The sequence below is a fragment of the Canis lupus genome, chromosome 3, assembly GCF_003254725.2.
Source record: "Canis lupus dingo isolate Sandy chromosome 3, ASM325472v2, whole genome shotgun sequence".
NCBI classification, from domain to species: domain Eukaryota; kingdom Metazoa; phylum Chordata; class Mammalia; order Carnivora; family Canidae; genus Canis; species Canis lupus.
The window spans coordinates 25,842,475-25,866,410 of record NC_064245.1 but is presented as its reverse complement, the minus strand read 5'-3'; the positions used below and the strand labels follow the sequence as shown (position 1 = coordinate 25,866,410).

The following is a 23,936-nucleotide window of genomic DNA, read 5'->3' as shown; positions in this document are numbered from 1 at the left end:
TGTGACTATCATACATAAATAAATAAAAATTAAAAAAAATAAAAATAAAAAGGAGCTCTCTTATTTGTGCATGATTTATAAGAAGGATTTCTACAGGTTTCTAACTATAGTCACAATTATAAACATTCATAATAAAATTCTTTTAATTTGGGGAAAATAAAATCTTAACAATTTTCAACAGTCACAGAAATTGTCAGTAGGGCAGTTCCTGTTCAAATGCCTTTTTAGAATACACAATGTTCCTTAAAGCTGCTCAATTAACCTACGTGGTTCCATTAAGAATAAAATGCCTTTTTTTTTTTTTTTTTTTTTTTTTGAAACTGAAGAATACTTAAAAGTTTTCTTTCAAGCTCCTTCCACTTTCTCATTTTATTTTTCAGGTAATCCTCTAGCCATATGATTCTAACCAGGCATTTCAAAGGTCAAACCTAATTGTAAACTGCCTTTAAAAAAGTTTGCAACTTGACTATTTTTAAGTGTAAAGGCTGCTTCTATTTCTGTTTTGCATCTATATCATTACGGGGAGTTTAAGGGTTACATGACCAACATTTACAATTCAGAATAAAGTATTAGAACAGTCATTTCATTTTTATTTTTGAACTAAGAACATAAACCTTCACCTTCAAACAAAAGGACAGATTAATCCTTAGGGAAACAGGTAAATGGCTTATTTTTTCATTTTAATAAAAGGCAACACTCTTCTCCCCTTGGCTAGCTCAATAACTGGGACCCAGAACCCTTCTGACCTCTCCTCACTTAACCCAACATCAAACGCCAAAGCCAAAACCAAGAACCTTGCAGAAATAGTAGCCACGGTCTCCATCCAAGCCATAATTTGGCCACCAAAAGTATTTCCATGATGGTTTGCATGGGGTGGAAGGACAAGTTCAATACTCTGAACAGATGTGCCACTTGTGGAAACCATTCCTTCATCACAAATGGGGTCTGAAAGGTAGATGCAAACATTAATATTGGTGGAGTTAACTGCAGAACTTGGGACCATGGCTTTCCTTCCTAGCAGCACGGATCTTAGGGGATTTTTAGAAAAATTAAATTATTCCCAAAGATTTAAATCTCCTGAGGAAATAAATGGACTTCGTTCTACAGAGTAACTTTCACCTGAATGGTGGATATTCACAGAGAACTGGATAAGATAACTGATGAGAAAGGCCCTTTTAGAGACTGTATTCCAACCTATCTTACAAGTTCACAGGACTTTTGATTAAGAGAATAATTGAACTTAAACTTGAGTTGTTTGGAGTGGAGGTGGGGCAGATCAGGGAGGGAGAGGAAAAAAAAATTTGGGACTTGATGGATATGTTATCTTGATTGAGGTGATGGTTTTATTGGTGTACATGTTTCAAAACTTATCAAACTACACTTCAAACATGAGCACATGAATTGACGGTACATCAATTATTTGTAAGTATATTTATAAGCTATAATTACTATTTATAATTATTATTAATAATATTTATTATTTATAGTACATAAATTACACCTCAATAAGGTGGTCAAAATGAAAGGAGTTTGAGCTATAAAGGACCCCAGACACTGAGAATCTGGAATAGTTTGCTCTAGTATAAACTTTAGAATGGGAATGTAGCCTCCCATGGTTACTGTTTTGCAATGAATGCAGTCACAAACAGAAAAGACACAATGAGTATTTCCCGTGTCCTTCTGCTTCCTTTGAATCATATCTGCTTCATTTACTGACAAATTGGTTTTTACTCTCAACAATGGAGAAATCATTTACTCTGGCTGCAAAGCAGTAAAATGTATTCAATTATGCTTCCTGCATCGTCTAGTGAATCACCAGCTAGGCCTAAATCTCATGTGCTATTGTTTGAGGAGGTAGGGGGAGGATTTACAAATCAGGGGTGCCATCCTGGTTGTGCTGTCAGAGGCAGAGCTGAGCTTGCAGTCCAAGAGCACAGATTGGCCAGCTGTTGGGAACTGGGAATGGGGCCATTCTTGGCACAGTCACATATAAGTGAGAAGAGAAGTGCAGCTGCAAAGACCTTAAACTGCATTTTCTCATGAAATTTTTAGATTTCTAATTAATTGATAGTCTTTTAATTTCCCCCCTTCATTCCACTGATCATTTCAGTCATCTACTTAAAAACACATCAGAAACATCCCATAACATCCTAGTCTAAAAAGCTCAAAGCCTTCCCATGACCCTAAACTCCTCCTTCTTTGTCTGGCTTGTGCCTACCTCTCCAGCCCCAGGTAGTCAGGACCACCACCCTCCCCTCAACATATTCCCTCTCAATCTCTCTCTCTTTGTTCCGTTCCAGCTATGAGACCTTTTTTCAGTCCTATACCTAAGTACTTTTCTGGGTCTCTCCCATGTATGTAGACAGTATACATGTAATTAAACTTTTGTTGATTTTCTCCTGTTAATCTGTCTCTTGTCAATTGAATTCTTATACCAGCTAGAAATAGTTTATAGGGTAGAGGAAAATTTTTCCTCCTCAACATTCTGTTGGCCCAGGCATCTTTTCTTCAGGAGAGCCTTCCCAGGCCTAGCAGCTAATTCCCACTGACATGACCTCTCATGTGTACTTTTCTTTCACAATTATAGTTTTATGTATATTTGTGTGATCTTTGATTGTCTGACCCACTAGATCCTAAGCTCTTTTGGTCAAGAACTGATATTTTCTTAAATTCTAATATAAATCCTGAAGATAGGTGCTTAGTAAATATTTATTGAATGAATGGACAAATAAACTTAGCTGTGCTGGTTTATTCCACATTCAGTCTTTGCTTTCAAGAGAATTTTTTAGGTAATTAAATGTACCAATTTACATTTCTATGTGTTGTTTATTAGAGTTGCCACTGCTCTGCATTTTTGCTTAATATTGTCTCTTCAAATTTTTCCAGTTTTGTGGGTGTGAAATATCTTGTGTTGGTTATAATTTTCATTTCTCTGATTAATGAAGTCCAACATCTTTTCATAAGTATATTAAACTTTCTTGTTACTTCTGAATGAAATGTCTATGTCATTTGCTTCAAGTGTTACCTCTCCCTTTCTTTTTATTCTTTCCTTCTGGAACTTTGATTAGATGCATGTTAGACTTCTTATTCCTTTATGTCTTCAAATCTTCCATATAATTCCCATCTCTTTGCCAATCCATCTGCATTCTAGGTAACTCCTTCATATCTATCTTCCGGTTACTGTCTTATTGGCAGCTTAATCTGTTCACTGAGTTTCAAATTTAAATTATTATATATATTTTTATATAGAAATTCTCTTTGTTTCTTTGTCCAACCTTCTAGGTAATTTTTTTTTTTTTAAGATTTTATTTATTCAGACAGACACAGACACAGAGAGGCAGAAACACAGACAGGGGGAGAAGCAGGCTCAATGCAGAGAGCCTTGATGCAGGACTTGATCCTGGGTCTCCAGGATCACGCCCTGGGCTGAAGGCGGCGCTAAACTGCTGAGCCACCCAGGCTGCCCTAGGTAATTTCTTTATTCCTGAACAATACTTTTGATTCTATTTCTTAAAATATATTAACATTCTTACTTAATATTTTTTATATGTTAAATGCAGTAATTATAGTCTTTGTGGGCCTCTTTCCATTTTCTGGGGCTTCCTCTGGATTTGGGTGATTTTTTTTAATTTTATTTTTTATTATTTTTGACTAGGAGTTAATATCCCTTGGATCTAATATGTGTGGGGATTCTTGAGAGCTGGGCTTAAAGTCATTTTCTACAGGGGTTTGCATTTATTGTTATAGATCACCAGGGGTATTAGTGGGAAGTAGCAGTTCCCACTAAATTTCATGTGGTCTTGTTTCAGTCCAAACAAATGATGTGAATTCTGATGTCAAATCTACATGAGAATGTGCTAGTGATTGTGATTGAATTCCTTAAGGTTAACACGTTTCCCTGCCCCTCCCCCCCCCCCCCCCCATTCTACCTAGGGCTAAGGCTCAGATAGGAAAGCATCCCTAAGAAAGCTCTCTGGGGATTGAGATTTTTCTAACTGACTCACCAAGAATATCATTTTTTTAGGTTTGCAGCTACTTATAAGGTTCCCTGACATAATCTTCAATGTAACATGGGCCACTGGTTTTGTCCTGATCTTTTGCAGGCCCATTAAAACACAAGTTCAAGGTCTTCTAACACCTACAGAGTCCAGAGCAAATGCCAGGTCTTCTATCACCGTACACTGCTACATTGGGTTTTCTAGTCATTTCTGGACTTCAAGGTTTTCTCTTATTTTTCTCCCTGCTGAGATGTGTTTAGAAACATGTTTGTAAATATTTTATCCAGAGATTTTAGTTTGTTTTTGACAGCAAGTCCACTATATTGCTGTCATCAGTATTGGCCTGCTTCTTAAAGTGGTCTTTAAAAGGCACATGAAATCTTCAATCTATTTCAATTTCTCTCTCTCTCTCTCTTTTTTTTTTTTTTTTTGCTGTTACTGACTTTGTCAGATGATATCCTATTAATATCTAAAACCAGTACTAAGTTTTTTTTAGGTTGGTATATCTTACTTTTTTTGTTCAAAATAAATATAAATTATCTCTAAAATAAAATGCTAAATGAAAAAAGAAAGGGACGTAGCTGTTTGAATACTGTGCTCCAAATATGTGCTAGAGTGTAATATTGGTTGTCTTTGACGATAGGAACTGGCTAACTGGGAGATACTGATGGTAGGAAGTCTTACCTTTTAACTGAATGCCTTTTTTATAGCTTTTGAGCTTTTCACCCTGTGTATGTGTACTATTTTTAAATAATTTAAAATAATTATAAAATTCAAAACTGAGTGGGCCTTATGAGAGACATTATAAAGACTCAAATATAAGGCAATTCCTTCTTTTTTGAGGGATAACTTTAAAGAAAAAGCTACTCAATTCTTATGAAGACATACATGGCATGCACTGGGCTACGCAGAAGTGGGTACTAGGGCAGGTCATGTGTGCATAAGCATCAGCTGTGACTTGTATGCAGAAATATACTGAGTACAGATGACCTCGGTACTAAAGCATGCTTGTTGGCGGCAGGTAATTGCCAATCAATGGAGAAATATGGCTCTCCCAGGCTTAGAGACCAAGTCAGGCTCACAGCTCTGGCTGTGTACTCAAGTTAAGCATGGTAAACAAACCTCACCCTTTCTACAGCCTTTAAATAAGAGCATACTTGTCCAGAGGTCAATACTTGTACCTTGGATGTTCATTAAGTATTGGGTCATCATTCTGTTTGGACAATTTTTGCATTCATTCTACAATTTTGGGTCAGGAACTTTGACCTGAATTGAGGATATTCTAGTTTTCCTTCTCATAACCAGAAAGGATCAAACTAGGATAATGCTCATAAAGACTTGACTTCTAGCTGAGAAATAATTGGGGGATCCCTGGGTGGCACAGCGGTTTGGTGCCTGCCTTTGGCCCAGGGCGCGATCCTGGAGACCCGGGATCGAGTCCCACGTTGGGCTCCCGGTGCATGGAGCCTGCTTCTCCCTCTGCCTGTGTCTCTGCCTCTCTCTCTCTCTCTCTCTCTCTCTTTGTGTGACTATCATAAATAAATAATAAAATAAATATTTAAAAAAAAATAAATAAATGCTCCAATATGAAGTCTTTTCCTATAAGCCAAGCTTCCAAACAATGACCCCGTGGTACAAGAGCACATTCCAAAGAAGTCCTGCTTTTACATCATCTAATCTCATCTAATTTTCCTTTTCTTCTGAAAGGAAATTTTGACTCAAATTTCTAACTGTTCTAACAATATGCACTTCAACCACACAAAATCTTGAAAGAGATTCCAATTAGTTGTGATATTGGTATCACTATAGAACCTTGGGTTTTCTAAAAATATGGTTTAATAATGAAGATGATCTAGCTAGCTTCCTTTAGATGGTATTGTCCAGTTCAAAACAAACTCCATCCAGATACACCAGGGGGCAGATGGGCAAACCATGTGCTCTCTGGCAACTTAGAGTTCCAGGGTCCAGCTCTGACATTAAGAGAAATTGCTTTTAGGTTCTACGATATCTTGATGGCAAGAAAGCTAGTAAAATTTCTAAAAAGATCAAATCAATGAAGTTAGGTTAAGAGTTGTTTTGTGCTAAGGAATAATCTGTTTTAGGGCAGATTAGAGGAAACATGATTAAAAACAAACTCTGAAAATCTATAATTCTAAACTAAACCAGACCTCTAGAGGTTCTGTCTAACTTCCTAACAAACTGAAACTGAAGTCCATTACAGTCATTTTACCTCTATATTTGAGTGGCTGGAGCACGAGAGGGTGATGTCCCCATTCCCAGTTCAGTGGGCAGTTTTTATTCCTAACTTCCTGGAATACAGCTGACCTTTCATTTCTTCATGTACCTCTACTCCTTTGGCTCATGATGCCAGTCTCTCTGGTTCTCCTTGCACCCCTTCCACTAGTCACTCTAGGTCTTCTTCATAGACCCATCCTCTTCCGGTGATCATCTCTTGAATGGCCATGTGCTATAAGTTCCACTCTTAGCCTACCACCCTTGTGCCACTGGGAGCCCTTCCTGGGTGATTGTAGGTACTGGTTCATTTGAATTGCCACCGGTAAGCTGTTGTGTCTCAAAGTAAATCTCCCCAAGCCCTGGTTTTGTCCTTTTGGTTGTTTCACAGGCATGTCAGGCTAAACTAAACTCATCATCTACCTCATCAGAAATGCCCCTCCCCTGCCCTGTGTATGCATTAGCTCAGTTCATGACACCACTATTAAGTAGACAGTTGCTCAGGCAAGAAACCTGAGAGTTACCCTGAATAACTTCTTCCTCATCCATCACCCCTCATGAGTGACCCTATTCTGCTGAGTTACCCTCTGTATATATTTGGACTTTTCCCTCCCCTCTCTACATTACTGCCTAGAGTAGCCACTCCTCACTTCTTGCCTGGTCTCCCTCCCTCTAGCCTCCCCTCCTCTATGCAGAGTGACCACATTAAGTGCCAACCTCATTATGCAATTCTGCCCAAATCTTCATCGGCTTTCCTCAAGGAGAGAAGAAAGGTCAAGCCTCTTTGCTTGGCCTAAGAGAGCCTCAACGACACAGTTCTATCTTTTCAGTCCTGCCTCCTTCCATCTCCTTTTCTCTCTAGTAAGTCCTTGTTCTCTTGGTTCAGCTATTTTATTACTTCAGCAAAATGTATTTTTTTTAATTTTTTTTATTTATTTATGATAGTCACAGAGAGAGAGAGAGAGAGACAGAGACAGAGACACAGAGGGAGAAGCAGGCTCCATGCCCCGGGAGCCCGACGCGGGATTCGATCCCAGGTCTCCAGGATCGCGCCCTGGGCCAAAGGCAGGCGCTAAACCGCTGCGCCACCCAGGGATCCCAGCAAAATGTATTTTAAGTATATTTTGGTACTGAGACCATCTTTACAGAAGGATGGACTCTTTAGCACAGTAATTTAATGAGGAGGTCTTCATTTCTTTAAAAGTAGCTTGATAATGGGCATTGTTTTTTACAAGTCTGCAAGAATAGAAGCTTTTGAAAAACGTTTTTTCTAACCCAAAGCTCATCTGTGGGGTGGCCCCGGGAGCATGATGATGTCATGCAGGGCAGAATGAAGCTGCCCCCTGTCCCCCTTGCCCAGGTCACCCCTGCCTCTGCCTTTCCTCTGGTCTCTGTATGTCCTCTTCTTCCTTCCTCTCTTTTAATATTCTCATCCCGATCTATTCTCATCTCCTTTCCTTTGTCTTCTACATGTTTGTCTGCTTTCGGAGCTCAGATGAGTTGGACCTTCTACAAACTTCCTGGCTCCCCTGGCAGTGGTGAGCAGAGGGACGCACATTGGACCACTCCATTTCCTCCCTTACCACTCTGCTCTTCCCAACAGGTCATGTCCCCTGGGACTGCAGGGGATGGGGTCAGAAGAAAAGGAAGGGTGTGGGAGAGGCAAGGCAGCCCATGAGGCCTCAAAGAACCTAGGAGATAACAGCCAGAGAATTAAGACACTCTGGTCCATCAAACATTGTCACTGGGGAAGAGCCAGGAAACAGGAATAGAATCTTATCGTTTCCATTTATAGCCCCAGTGATCTTTAGCAAGGTTCCTCACTGCTCAGTTTCAGTTTCCTCCTTTGTGGATATTATAATCAGCTCATAGGAAGTAACCAATGAAGCACCAGATGGATATATTGTGTTGTCATTCTTTCATTGACTGATCACTGAGTGCATGCTTACTGATAAGTACTGCTTGGTCCCCGTCACCCTTCTTTCCTGTCTTCTCCCCTGGAGAACCTCTAATTTAAAGAGATCTTAGGTGTCAGCAGTTCTATTTTGAATTGGCCAGGCCCTTCCTTCTCCAGTCACTGGGTTTGTTAGGAAAGATACCTAGCTTTGCCAGGGTTGAATTATAATAATAAGGTAAAAAGAAGTGTACTCCAAGGAAGGACCCCTTCACTTGTCACAGTAGTATAATAAGTTCCTATAAGTAGATTTACTGACCATCAAACTTGCTATTTTCCTTCATCAAGTTTTTAAAGGTATCTTCATGATGCAGTCGAACTTTCCTTCTCTCAGAAGCCAGATTATGTTCCATATGATCTTGCTCAGTTAGAAGTATGACTGGTTTTAAATGAATCTAGAGAAAGAAAAACATTTATTGTTCATTACCTTGTTATATTATAAGAGCACAACATGAATGTGCAAAACAAATGTTACATTGTTTTCTAACTCAAAGTAAATAGAGCATTTCTAGGTATTTTTACACATATTATTTGACTAAATTTTTTTTTTAAATTTTTATTTATTTATGATAGTCAGAGAGAGAGAGAGAGAGAGAGGCAGAGACACAGGCAGAGGGAGAAGCAGGCTCCATGCACCGGGAGCCCGACGTGGGATTCGATCCCGGGTCTCCAGGATCGCGCCCTGGGCCAAAGGCAGGCGCCAAACCGCTGCGCCACCCAGGGATCCCTATTTGACTAAATTTTTAAAAGATTTTTAAACTAAAAAAAATCAATATAGACTTAATTATTTCTTCATACAATAAGATATGTGCTTTAAAGAATTTTCCAAATATTAATTTTCCCTCCCTTTAAATTTTTCAAAAGAGCTACAAAACAAAACAAAAAATTCTTCAAATTAATGAATGAGGAGAAGGACTTTGAATACATTGAATTCTTACCAAGAAATGTTTTCTACTTCTTGCAAAATTAAGATCTCAGAGGGAGGGAATAAACATGTTCTAGAGAAAGCTATTAAGTACTGAGAGATGGTTTCAATTTGGAAATTTCATCACATGGTGTAAACATTATCTAATAAGCAAACTAAAAAGAATCAAAAGGTCAGAACAAAGCTTTAACTGACCTCCAAAAACCTGAAAATATGATGCAACAGAACCAAGCGCTCAGGCTCTGCCATAAATGCTTGTCTGTTGACCTGCGTGTATAAGGAAGTCACCTTGCAGCTGGATGGGGATAATTCCACGGACACCTGAGGGCTGGCACAGACCCTTAGCCAAGAAGATGGAACAGCTAGAGATTCATAATATGCTACTTTCAAGTCTAAAACTCCCCTAGATTGCCTTGTCTAATTTGTTTGGGAATATATAGACTTGATAACTTTTACTGGTTTAACACTACAGCCATGCTTTAGTTGTGTGACCAGCAGGGTATAAAAGTCCACCTGGTAAACTTGTGTCTTGGCTCTCCAATCTACACATAAAGCATACTTTGTATAACTGGAAAGGACCCTGAAAGTGAAAAACTGAGAGCTTTTCCCCTAAGGTCAGGAACAAGACAAAAAATGTCCACTCTTACCACTTTTATTCAATGTAGTTCTAGAAGCTCTAGCCATAGCAATCAGACAACAAAAAAGAAAAAAAGGGCATCTGAATTGGTAAGGAAGAAGTAGAATTCTCACTATTTGAAGATGACATAATGGTATATACAGAAAACCCTAACTCCACCAAAAAATCACTAGAAGTGACAAATAAATTCAATAAAGTCACAGGATACAAAATCAATGTACAGAAATCTGTTGCATTCCTATACACTAATAATGAAACAGCAGAGAATGAAATTAAGAAAAGAATCCTATTTACAAATGCACCAAAACCAATAAAATATCTATGTATAAACCTAACCAAAGACGTGAAAGACCTGTACTCAGAAAACTATAAAACAATGACAAAAGAAATTCAACACAATGTAAAGAAATGGAAAGACATTGCATGCTCATGGATTGGAGGAACAAATATTGTTAAAATGTCTACACTACACAAAGCAATCTACACATTTAATGCAATCCCTGTCAAAATACCAACAGCATTTTTCACAGAACTAGAACAAATAATCCTAAAATTTGTAGGGATCCACAAAAGACCTTGAATAGCCAAAGCAATCTTTAAAAAGGAAAACAAAACTGGAGGTATCACAATTCCAAATTTCAAGTTATATTACAAAGTGGTAGTAATTAAAATAGTATGGTACTGGCATAAAAATAGACACATAGAACAATGGAATAGAATAGAAAACCCAGAAATAAACCCACAATTACATGGTCAATTAATCCTTAACAAAGGAGGAATAAATATACAATGAGAAAAAGTCTCTTCAACAAATGGTGGTGGGAAAGTTGGACAGTCATATGCAAAACAATGACACTGGACTCCCTTCTTTCACTATACAAAAAAATAAGATGGACTAAAGACTTAAATGTGAGACCTGAAGCCATAAAAATCCTTGAAGAGAGCACGGACAGTAATTTCTCTGACACTGGCTGTAGCAACATTTTTCTAGGTATGTTCTCCTGAGGCAAGGGAAATAAATACAAAAATAAACTACTGGAACTACAACAAAATAAAAAGTTTCTGCAGAGAAAAGAAAACAACAAAACTAAAAGGCAACCTACTGAATGGGAGAAGGTATGTGCAAATGACATATGTGGTACAGGGTTAGCATCCAAAATATATGAAGAATGGATACAACTCAATACCCCAAAATCAAATAATTCAATTAAAAAATGGGTGGAAGGGCAGTCTGGGTGGCTCAGCAGTTTAGCACTGCCTTGGGCCCAGGGCGTGATCCTGGAGACTCAGGATCGAGTCCCACATCGGGCTCCATGCATGGAGCCTGCTTCTCCCTCTGCCTATGTCTCTGCCTCTCTCTCTCTCTCTCTCTCTCTCATGAATAAACAAATAAAATCTTTAAAAATAAATGGGTGGAAGATATGAACAGACATTTCTCCAAAGAAGACATCCAAATGGACAACAGGCACAAGAAAAAATGCTCAACATCACTAACCATGAGGGAAATACAAATCAAAACTACAATGAGATATCACCTCATACTTGTAAGAAGGATTAAAATAAAAAAACATAAAAAAATAACAGGTGTTGGCAAGTACGTGGAGAAAGGGAAACGCTCTTGTGCTTTTGGTGGAAATGCAAACTGGAAAACAGTAGCGGGTTTCCTCAAAAAATTAAAAATAGAACTAGCCTATAATCTAGTAACAGCACTACTGAGTATTTACCCAAAAAATACAAAAACATTAATTGAGAGGGAAACATGCACCACTATGTTTATAGCAGTATTATTTACAATATTTAAACTATGGAAGCAGCCAAGTGTTCATTGATAGATTAACAGATAAAGAAGATGTGGATGTGGTATATACATATACAATGGAATATTATTTAGCCATAAAGAAGAATGAAATCTTGCCATTTGCAATTACATGGATGGAGGTAGATAGTATGATACTATGCAAAATAAATCATAGAAAGAAAATACCATATGACCTCACTCATGTGTGGAATTTAAGAAACAAAACAAATGAGCAAAGGAAAAAGAGAGAAAGCAACAAACCAAGAAATACTCTTAAATATGGATAACAAGCTGATAGTTACCAGAGGGGAAATGGGCAGGGACATTGGTGAAATAGGGGATTGGGATTAAAGTGTGCACTTAAGATGATGAAAAATAAAATTTTATATATATATATATATATATATATATATTTTTTTTTTTTTAAAGGAAAAGGACCCGGAGAACTATGCTTGGAAGTCTTGAACTTCTCTGATGTTTCCCATGCTTTCTTTCTCTTATACCATTTCTTTTAGTTTTACTGAAGCCCTACAAGAGGATACCCTATGGAGTTTTGTGAGTCCTTCAGTGATCCAGCCCAGGGAACTGATGAACTGAGCCTCATCATGGCCCATCTCATCCTGGACTATACTCACTTTGGATAGAGATGCAGGTAGGTCTGCTGTTTCAAACCAAACCACTGATTTTTCATGGCTCTCTTCATGATATGCCACTGAACAAGAAGGTTACTAGGTGGAAAGTTTCTAAACTTCAATAGTTCAGCCTCTTTGACATTCTTCCTTCAGGTACAAACAAATGACTGAGCCATAATATGCAATTGCTTACTAAGTTGCTCTTGCTTTAAAAAAATATTTCAACTCAATTATATAACTCAATTTTGAATTTATACAACCACAAAATAAAAGAATGAAACCAGTAAACACTATTTTTAAGAAATGGTGGGCCCTTCAGATCACTTAAAACAGTATTTTTTTCCTCTTTCACCAACTGATTCCATCTCCCTTTCTCTAAGGTATGGGACACTATATTGCCACACAATAACAACTTTTACAAAAAATAGTGGTAGACAACAAGTCTTGGGAAAGCATATGTCACAGTAAGAAAAAAGGTCTTTTTTTCCATAATAATTCTGATACAGTCATTAATAAGTCCCTGAATAACATGCTAGATACTTCACACAGAAAATGTACCTTTTCTTTTCCAATTGGTTTGGCTACAAATGTAGAGAAAGCCACACTAACAAGTTTCTCAACACCAGTGAACATGTCCTGTACTATGACCTTGATGCTGATCTAAAATGAAAAGAAAAATAGGTGAGTAAACTCTTAGCCATCCAGATAACACACAAGATTACAGCAATCAAGACTGTTATGCCCTTCATCATTCTTTTGTTTTTGAACAAAATCAGCATTTTAATTTATTTTTAAGCAACACTGTTCTTTCAGTGATGTTCCATAAAATTAAAAAAAACTTTTTTCTAATTATAGAAAAATACATATTTACCATGAAAGTCGGTAAACATAAAAAGAGACAAAAATGGATTCTGATTATCTAGAGTAAATATTATTAGTAGTCCCACCACCCAGATTAATAATTACTAATGTTCAGGTGAATTTATATAAACAAATCATCATACTGTATTTATAGCTTTATTATAATTTTAAACACAGGCATTATCTCACAAGCATTTTCTAATCCCATTGTTACTAAATATACTTTTGAAATCAAGATATTCATGAATGCCTTGTAGATCACCAGAGAGAGGGACTACAATCCATCTCTTTTAAAATCTTTAGTCTCTCAGTTTTATAACCAAGTTAACATGGACAAAATTGCATCATGTTATCTGTACTCCTCATTTGTTTCCTTTTTCAGGAGTTTTATTTTTCAGGAATGGCAAGGAGGTAGCCAAGACACTTTATGGTGACACCACAACAGACTTGATTTCCCCATGTGAAGAGGTCTGAAGCTTGGGTCCTGCAGATTTTACTTTGTAGAAGTGTTAGTAAACTCAGGAATCTGTCATTAGATTTTGGATAATCAACACTTGCCCCACATATCCCTGGTAAATAACACTATGTTTTTGAAATCATGGGAAACCTCAGGCATCTTAGTTTAGCACTATGTTATCAGCAACAGAGAGGAGCTGTTTCTATGTCTTTGCCGAGTACCTCATGTACAAGAAAAATCAATAATCCATACTTAATTTTACGTCACTTACCTTGTTAACACAAACAAGTATTTGCATGGTAACACCTAAGTTAACTCAATGGTGATTAAACAAATTGAAGCCATCCATCCTCAACCCCACAATTGTAGAGGGTTAAAACGGGTTCTGAAAACTGTCTTCCGTTGTAACAGTTATGTATGATGACCAAATAAATGTCCCAAAAACATATACCAGGAGGACTTTCACTCTGTCATCAAAGAGTAAGTCAGACTGGAATTACATTCTGTGAAAACAACTAGAAAGGTGAACCAAGTATAGGAAACAACTATTTTCATATGTCAGATAGCAGACAATGCAGAATTGTGACCCCCAACAAAGGGGAAAACAGATGAGAGGAGCACTTGAATTTCCTGGGCTCTCGGCCTGAAGGTAATTCCCAGAGTATGGCCAAGGAGGGGAAAATGAATCTTGCTGACTTGAGGAGCCAGAAATCAAGGACACCAAGGCACCTGAGATTTGTGGGCTGAGCCCTAGAAAAAAGGGAGCTACACAAGGAAAGAATTCCAGAAATATGCACATGGTCCTGTTGAGTGTTTGGGTGGCTGCCAGTCTGAGCACCTGTAGCGTAGAAGCTCACACGGCCAGACAAGAGCACCTCCTGAGGCTGGAGAGCTGTAACGTGAGTAATCCCAAGAACTCACACAGCTAGGAATCTGGCATTCCCTCCAGCCAGACCTCATTGAATACACAACATATTCAGAGATCACAGAAGACCTCAACTTGGAAGAGGGGCTAAATTTGCCCAAGTCAAGGCTAAGCTTTTACTTTCCTAGGGTCAGAAATCTGTACTTTTATTTATTTAAAAAGATTTATTTGTTTTTTTTTTTAAGATTTTATTTATTCATGAGAATACACACAGAGAGAGAGAGAGAGAGAGAGAGAGAGAGAGAGAGGCAGAGACACAGGTAGAGGGAGAAGCAAGCTCCATGCAGGGAGCCTGATGTGGGACTCGATCCCAGGTCCCCAGGATCACAACCTGGGCCGAAGGCGGCACTAAACCCCTGAGCCACCTGGGCTGCCCTATTTATTTGTTTTTAAAATTTTATTTATTTATTCATGAAAGACAGGGAGAGGCAGAGACACAGGCAGAGGGAGAAGCAGGCTCCATGCAGGGAGCCCCACATGGGACTCGATCCCGGGACTCCGGGGTCACGCCCTGGGCTGAAGGCGGAGGCTCAACTGCTGAGCCACCCAGGGATCCTAGATTTATTTATTTTAGAGAGAGAGAATAAACAGAGGGGCAGTGGGAGAGGGAGAAGGAAAGAGTCTCCAGCTGACTCCCCACTGAGTATGGAGCCCAACCTGAGGCTTGATCCCATAACCCGAAAGTCATGACCTGAACTGAAGTCAAGAGTCAGACACTTAACCAACTGAGCCACCCAGGTGCCCCAAAAATGTGTGCTTTTAAACTCATTGGGTTTTTCTTCTCTCACTTTTTAGTCGAATTTCCTTTAGAAATTCTAGCTTGCCTCAGGGAATAGGAGGAAAAGGAGAAAAGAAAAGGAGCTGTTATCCATGTTTGGGCTGAATATAAAGATGAGCACTAGCCCTCAGGAGAGAGGCCAAGCTCCTGGCTACTGTGTAGCAAGGTCAGGAGGCCACAGCTGAGAAAGATCATCACAACTGTTGCTGAAGGCGCTGGATTTTACAACAAACATTTCTCTTCTGTTTCAAGTGTTTTGTATTCTGTTCTTAGGGAGACCAGGGTAAAGCCATCACTGTAGATGTGGTTACTGCCAAGTAGTTCTGTTGAATAGGAATCCAGGTTGAATTGTGCCTCCCCACCAAATCTAATACCTTACAATGTGACCTTATTTTGGAAATAGGGTGGTTCAGGTGTAATTGGTTAAGATGAGGTCATGCCAGAGTAGGATGGGCTCCTAATTCAATGTGACTGATGTCCTTATAAAAAGGGGGAATTTGGACACAGACTCACACACCATGAGAACACCATGTGAAGATGAATGCAGAGATGGGAGTGATGCAGCAGAAGCCAAGGAATGACAAAGATTGCCAGCAAGTCACCAGAACCAGGAGAGAGCATTTCTCTGGCATAGTCCTTAGAGCGAAAGTCAACCTTACTGATGCCTTGATTTAGGACTTCTAACCTCTAGGGCTGTGAGACAGTAAATTTCTGTTGGTTAAGCCACCTAGCTTAACAGACAAACCTCAAGTCCCCTCACGTCTTTTGTGTTTAGAGATCAAAGGGACTGGTACTAACCAACCTAGAAGTTGCCATATAGAATCCAGTAACTTCTTTCCTGCTAGTTTAACCTTGACAGTGGTTTCAAAAGCCTCTAAAATTGTCGCTTTCACAACGATGGTAAAGAAAATAAAACCAAGTGGATGTAGAAGAAAAATCTTCTAAACTTTCCTTCTCACTTCAGTTACTCTGCCTTTCAAAAACTAGTTAATCATGGGGCTAGTTTTCAGTAGAAAGTGAAGAGATGGAGAGCAAGTAGAATCAGAATAATTAAAAAAGAAAACCAATACCTTGCAAAGAACCAAGAGAGTACCCTTCTCCCCTGTATGTTTCCTTTCTATGCATTTTTCTAGGTAAAAATAGTACATTGCATCACATTTAATTTTAGTAGCAGAGTTGACTGGCAAACACAAGGCCCTTATTATTTACATGTGAGCCTGAATACAGATTCAAGGGCCTTCTGCAAGTCAGAATCTCATGATTCCAAATTATTCCAGACCTCCTCCTCTGCCCTCTGTATAGAATGAAGAGATGGACACCAACAGTCGAAAGAAAAGGGGTCACTTACCTCCATGCTTGTGCTGAATGCTCTGGTAACTTTTGCTTTGATGGTTAGAACTTGTCCAACTCTAGTTAAAAAAAGAGGAGGGGACCTTAGTAATCCTAGCACATCTCACTTCAGACTTAAAGATTCACTTCAATGCATGTACTATAGGGCAATCCTCCCGTATCATGCTGATAATGTTCATGCATGAAACCTCAGGTTAATGATAACAGAAAAAAGACAGCTGTAAAAACAGATGCCAATCACTGTAAACCACATGCATGTTAGCTGACTACTTCTATTCAAACAGAAAATGGCCTTTGCAAAGATGGTGTGCAAAATGCCTTCCAAAATCTGCAAGATACTTTGATTATATCACAGCTGTTTCCTTAAGAGAAGTTAAAACAAACACACAGGCAAACCTATACAACTGACATTTATTTTTAAATGTTTGTTAACAAATAAATGGATAAACATACAAGCAACCAAGCAAGCAAACTGATCGACTTCACCAGATTTAAATGGACTCTAGGTACTGCTGGATGATCCATTCACTCTCCATGATTACAGGAATTCTGGTCATACAGTTTGAAGTTGTTCCAAACCTTTTGTTCAGGCCCCATAGTTACTTCCCATCCCTTTACCTTAGCAGACGGTAAGGGTTTACCCAAGGTAAGCCTCTTCAATTTTTCTCCCTTACTTTCAAAGTTGAACTACACTCCCACTTTTCTTCTTACTCTTCTGTTTCAGAGGAAGGAAGATAGATCTCTTCCAGAACTTTCTGTACCCGTGCCCTTGTTACCTTTCCTCTTCTACCATGGCCTGCTTAGCTCTTTCCTCTTTTGTATCCTCAATCTCTGCCCCTTCCCTGACTTCTGATCAGTCTATGAAAATGTTTGAGGCTTCTCCTTTCTAAAAATCTTTCTCTCAAGCCTATTCTACTTCAAAAATTTTCTCTTCTTATCCATAAGGAAATTTCCTACAATAATCCTTTCTTTTTCTAAATCATACATTTAGGAAATGTTTACTGAGTTCCAGCTAGTCCTGGCAGTAAGCTAAGACCTCAGGATACAGTGATGAATAAAGTAAGACTGCTGACTGCAAGGAGAACAATCTTCACTTGGGACACCAGTATGCAGACAGATGAAGAGAATGCTATGACGTTTTTCAAAAAAGAAAGGACCAAGTATCATAAAGGCACTCATAAAAAGAAGCTAATTCAGAAAGTAGGTAGTCACAGAAGAGGTGACATTTGAGATGGGTCTTCAAAGATGAGGATTTTTCTAGGCACCAAAGTTTTAGAGCTTTGTTTCCCATTCACTTCTCAGCCACTCGAATCTAGCTATTGCCTCCACATCTCACCTCTCTGATACCTTCACCGTCACTTCCTAACAGCTAAACCCAAAGTCTCACCTTATTTAATGTCTTTCTTCAGGAGGCTTTCTCTTCCCTTGGTTTCCAAAATAGTGTTCTCTCTTTTATCTCAGTTTCCTTCACAGATTTCTTTTCCTTAATCCATCCCTTCAGTGTAGACATCTCCTAAATTTCTGTCCTTTGTCCTATTCTCTTCTCACCCTCTTCCCAGAAGACTTTGTTCTTGTTCATGATCCTGTCATCTTTATAGAAACGATTCTCAAATCTACATCTTTAGCCTAGACGTCATTCTTGAAACTCAGAGCCATATTTCTAAATTTCTCTCAACAAAGTCAACCAATAGTTACGGGAGCTCTACTAGGCTGTGTTAGCCATCTCCTCCATATTATATCTCCATATTAACCAATTTATCTTAATCTCCACATTCAGCACATGCAAACCCAAATCTATTTTCTTTTTTTCCCTGTATTTCTCCCTTGTAAGCTTCCTACCTCTGTTTGGTAAATTTTCTAGGAGAGACTCACAGTAATAGTGTTAGAGTCCCTCCTCAAAGCTACTTGTACTCATTAGCTACTAAAATCTTATGCCTCTCTGTCAGGCTTGAGAGGGGAAAGCACAGGCCTCTTCTGTCTCTTTTGTGAACCCTGGCCTGCCTTTAAAAGTAGGGGAATTTAAGGGACCCTGGGTGGCTCAGTTGGTTGAGTGTCTGACCCTTGGTTTCAGCGCAGGTCATGATTTCAGAGTTGTGGGTCAAGCCCCGTGTTGAGCTCTGTGTTGAGCACCACACACAGCAGGGAGTCTGCTTGCGATTCTCTCTCTTTTTCTCTCTTCCCCTCCCCACATGTGCACACTCTCTCTCAAATAAATATTTTCAAAAAAACCCAAAAATAAATAAAAGTAAGGGAATCCCATTGAACCTGGTTGTCTACCAAACCAAACTCCCAACACTGAATGTCAAATGAATGGAATGACTACAATCTCAAGTAAATAAAAGTAATTTCATAGCACAGCATTCAAGGTCTTCTGTTCTGTGGCCCCAGTCTGCTGCTGGGGAATCACCTCTGTGCAGACAGACCAGGCTCCTTCTGAGGACTCTCTGCTCTTCCACCCTCATGCTTATATTCTTACAAGTGCCTCATCAAGTGGAGTCCTTTTCCCTCTCACCAGGTGAAAATCTATATACTTCATTTGAGGTATACATTAAATGCTACCCATCTGTGGTAAAACTCTCATTGATGCTCCATAATGTGCACCTTCTAAATTACCCCACAGAATGGAGTTTATACTTCATCCTAAACTTATATCCTATCACGCTTTCTATTCTGATGATTATGTATTTGTCTGATTCTCACCAGACTCAGACCACTAGACTCCAATATTGTGCCATAATCATTCATATATCCTACTGAATACAGAGCAGTTTTTATAAAGGCAATAAATATTTGAGAATTTAAAAAATATCTAATCGGTTTATAACCAAATTACATGGTTTTCTACATGTAGCTTTCAGATTTCTCTTTCATGGTTCAAGTCCCATGTAAAAAATATTAGAAGGTTCCTTTCCATGATATTAGTGGCCACAAATCCTTTCCAATAACACAGACACAAAATGGGGCAAAATGGAGCAAAATGGCAACCGACATTTCACTGATGAGTTTACTAGTTAAGTCTCATTTATAGAATTTAAGTTTGGAAGCTACACAATAGATCTTTTATTACACTACACTGTTGGCATTTCTAAATTTAATGATGGTGCTTTTATCTAGTTCTACATAAGTCTGGATTTCTAGTAATTTGTAATTTTACTGAGATACAAACATAAATATGTCATTTTTTTCTGTTTCAGGGAAAATTGCATAGCCACTATGTGAACTTGGTCAACGGACCTTTTATCTGCAGCTACAAGACCACAGAATGTCCACAGCTCTTTCAATGACACTCCAGCTGCCTATGAGAACACCCATTGGGAAATGATCAGTAAAAGTTGCTGATCACAAAAACAGAAGCAGTGGATCAGGGAAAGTACTGGATTAAGCATAAGAAGGTCCACGCTCAAAGCACTCTCTGTCCCCTGGTTTGCGCAGGGTATGAAGCCTCAGTTTCTCATTGGTACAAATAAAGGCTGGGCTGAGCTATAAAGGTCTCTCCATGTCTATGATTCTAATTCCTGCCAAAAATTTCTCTGTGTCAGTTTTGAAGAAGTAATTTCTTCATGTATGTAGTTTTATTTAACTTAATTTTGTTTGCATCTAAATAATTAAATGTCAAATAGATAAATGTTCACAGTAAGGCTGGAGAAACAGACTGAGCATCTCACTGGACAAGAATACTCAGGGCTTGAAAACCGTGCCAACTACCTCCATGGTCCTTGAGAACCATCCAAGACCAGAAACAGATGACCTTCGTTCTTCCTTTTCCTTGTAAGTTATGTTCATCTCTTCAAGGATCAAAATATTCAGAGAAAAACAAAAACAAAAAACAGATACACAAACATAAAATCAAAGAAATTAAGTAAAACCATGTAATCCTAATTTATTACAGGTATTAGTATAAACTCTTTAAAAAACAAATAATTCTTTCCCCTGAAAAGAACCTAGAAATAGCGATAAACCCTGTAGAAATGAGCACATTTCTCTCCATATTGTGATCTCTACTTACTATTTCTTTTGAACAACTTTATGACTCTAAGATTTTGTACAGAAACATAAAAGATGAGCCCACCTTATCATACCAGAATGCAAAGGAATTATTAAAGACTTCTAACTTTGTGGTTCTGTCCAAAGAACTTAGGAACCAAACTGAAGAAGCTCCCACTGTTTAAAGATGAGGCAGTTGGAGCATCTGTAAGAATAACCACATCCAGATTGAAATGTATCAAATATGTTAAAGTCCACAGGCTTATAATGACACTAAATAAAGGAAAAGAATTAAGCCGTCTTTCCTGGACAAACTTTACCTAAGGGTAACCAAGTAATTAATGAAATAAAGAGTCTCTCTGAAATACAAATATTTCAGAAAATAAATGAAGAAATGATAGAACTGGCATATCACCATTTGACCAATATCTAATGAAATAATGCTCTAGATAATGAACATCAGATATTATGTATTCTTTTTATAAAAAAAAAGATTTTATCTATTTATTTGAGAGAGTGAGTGAGACGGAGAGAGAGAGAGAGTGCATGAGCAGAGATAAGGGAGCTGAGGCAGCAGGAGATGGGTGGAGGGGGAGGGAGAAGCAGACTACCTACTGAGCAGGGAGTCTGCTCCGGGTGTGGGACTCAATCCCAGGGCCCTGAGGTCATTACCTGAGCTGAAGGCAGACACTTAACTGACTGAGCCACCCAGGAGCTCCCATTATGTGCTCTTGACAAGAACTAGCTTTAACAAAATATCAAATTTTCATCAGATCAATTTTTAGATGTAATTATCATTTTACAAGAAATACAAAGAATGGGTAAACATGTTAAACAGGGATACAATGAGCAAATACAAAATATGGTAAACTCTATAGGACAAATGAGCAGGTTTCTTTAAAAAACAAATGAACAGAAAAGAAGAGAAAATTATATGTTAAAAGACATACCAACCATGTTGAATCCTGATTCAAGAAACTAATTGTTTATTAAAAAAATTTTTTTGAGACCACTGAGAATAATTATTTCTGTTAATGGTATTGTGATTATATTATTATGTTTTCTAAAAGAACTCTAATCATATAGAAATATATAATGAAATTTTCACAGATGATGCCTGAGATTTCCTTGAAAAAATCCAGGTGTGTGGTGGAGCATGGAGAGGTCCATGAGTTGATTACTGTGGTAGTTAGGTGATGGTCCTTGGGGATATACTGTACTAATCTACTTTTGTGTATGTTTGAAATACTTGTTTATCTTGAAATTTTCTGCAATAAGAGATGGTAAAGCACATACACACTCCCATATATAAAATGTTTTTCATAATTTAACATCTGTACTCAGATGAATTAATGTTTACCCAACAACCTAATGATGAAATTCCCCACATAGACCTACTTATTATCATTAATTATTCTTCTAGTAGAGGAAGAAGCCATTAAGAGGCAGCTTTTAGAAATCCTGCTCTGCTTTGTACCAGAAGGCATCTCTTCTGAGCTATTTCTTAACAAAACCAGGACTGTGAATTTACACTTAAAAGTCTTTAGCAAAGGAAGTCCTGCAATTACTATTTTACTGATTTAATTAGGTCAAGTGTTATTTTATTAACAAATTGGACCACTGACTCCAAATAAATAAGCATAGATGCCACAAATAAATGTTGTAAACGAGCCAATAAGTCCAGGAGAAAGGTGTGAGAGAGCAATGCTACTTACTTAGCAGTCTCCTCGAATCGTATGTCATCCACTGAGGCTGTAACACAGGAAACCCCAGCATGTTTTTCGGCTTCAAAAACAGGGAAAAAGTACTTCATTAATAGTTATGTTTAAATATTTCAGCATAAGGGAAAATAAATAAAAATTAAAGGACTTATTCTAGTAAATTGTCCTCTGGTTCAGTAAAGTACCACTATGCCCGCACTTTTGGATGATCTGGACCAATAACAGTTCTTTCACTCTGTAAGTTGTGCTTCTACTGCATGGAAATTACTGTACTTTCATCTAAGTTTTAACTTAAACTGTCTTTGATTTGAAATTCAATACCAATATCTAGTATACCTAGCTATTTAAATAGCAATTTTAGTAAGTTGGTGTCAACTTTAAATATTTTGTCACATATTATCCTTCTTTTATTTTAAAAACAATGCATCAAAGTTGTATCCATTATCCCACATAACCAGAAGCTGCATATATTTAGACTACTTAACAAGTATAAGCGCTGAACACTACAGAGACCCTGAGATCACACCCACGTCAGAGAGCAATTTCTCTGGATATCAGAGAGAAACCTAGCACATACTAGGTATTTAGACAATATTTATTGTTCATTACTACCAAATTTATATATATGTTGGAGAGGAGAGTAATAGGGTAGAAGGAGACTAGGGAAGAACCCTAGCTATTTCCATATTCCATGCCTGCATTTAATTTGTTGAAATTTTTAAAATTTGATTGTTGATTTGTTTCATATAAAAATATAGAATTTATTCTTTAGGAAAAATGTTGACATGTGCTTCTGCCACAACCCGATTTTGACAGTCAGTTAAAACCCAAAAAGATTGCCCTCGCTTTTTAGGAATTTTTAACCCCATTTTAATTTTGGAGATATCTCTCCTGCTGCTACATTATGAAGGAGATAGTGGATTACACTGAAGTTGTCTTTGTGTAACTTGCTTTAACTATAATAATAATTGATAGTACTGGGTTAAAAGAGGTGAGAAAATACCTCACACAACAGGTATTTAGAACACTCCTCCCTATAATCTAATTTGTAGAAAATTGGACATTCTGGTTTTACCAGCTGGAAATAACTAATTGTTCTTCCAAACATGCACATAATATAAACGGAGTTACCAGAAAACTAACCATAGCAGCACTTTGTGTGTGAGTGATGAGATGATTGGCTTCCCAGATATGAAGTTCAGTGAGAGGAAGGGAATGTAAAAGTATCAGACTCTAGAAATACTCAAGTTGGGCTCAACTGAATTCAGTGTATCAAACATTTGTTAAATTTCTACTGATTTCCAAACTCTGAGCTGAGTCAGTCCTCTCTCTTACTAAGTCTACTCAGTGGCAATCAGAGAGCCAGCCATAGTTAGTGTCCTTTTAGAGCTTAAGATTTCTAGACAAGTGCTAGATTCCTGCAAATATATGCTATAAAACATTGAGTAAGGAGTACCTAAAGACATTCATTCCATTTACCTGACATGAGGGAGGAGGATGTTGAGTTTATTAAACTATTCTTGTTAATAAAGTGTTACCAGGTATACCAACATAAGTGATCAATTTTGAATGATTTAAATGACAAGTGCAATAATCAAAAGACTAAATTTTTATTATTTATATCAAGTATCTATTTTATATATATTTATATACATAGCACTATACTATATTACATTAGGGATCA

The 23,936-nt window shown here is 37.9% G+C and overlaps 1 protein-coding gene and 1 long non-coding RNA gene across 4 annotated transcripts in view; one reads left to right on the top strand and one right to left on the bottom strand.

The window, feature by feature from the left end:
- The window catches only part of ACOT12 (acyl-CoA thioesterase 12), a 51,875-nt gene that overhangs the window by 21,799 nt on the left and 6,140 nt on the right, over positions 1-23,936 (bottom strand). For both annotated transcript variants that reach the window (XM_025438162.3, XM_025438161.3), the window contains exons 2-6: positions 22,247-22,316; positions 16,546-16,606; positions 12,735-12,836; positions 8,444-8,579; positions 795-945 (exon numbers count right to left, since the gene is read on the bottom strand). In XM_025438162.3, coding sequence (XP_025293947.3) covers positions 795-945; positions 8,444-8,579; positions 12,735-12,836; positions 16,546-16,606; positions 22,247-22,316 — 520 coding nt within the window. The remainder of the gene's footprint in view (positions 1-794; positions 946-8,443; positions 8,580-12,734; positions 12,837-16,545; positions 16,607-22,246; positions 22,317-23,936) is intronic.
- Positions 12,703-20,034, top strand: LOC125754844 (uncharacterized). Of its 2 annotated transcripts, none has more exons than XR_007409754.1 (2): positions 12,703-14,393; positions 19,742-20,034. It is a non-coding gene; the product is annotated as an uncharacterized LOC125754844 (long non-coding RNA). The 2 variants fall into 2 exon arrangements; XR_007409755.1 differs by lacking the exon at positions 12,703-14,393 and adding an exon at positions 14,698-17,747.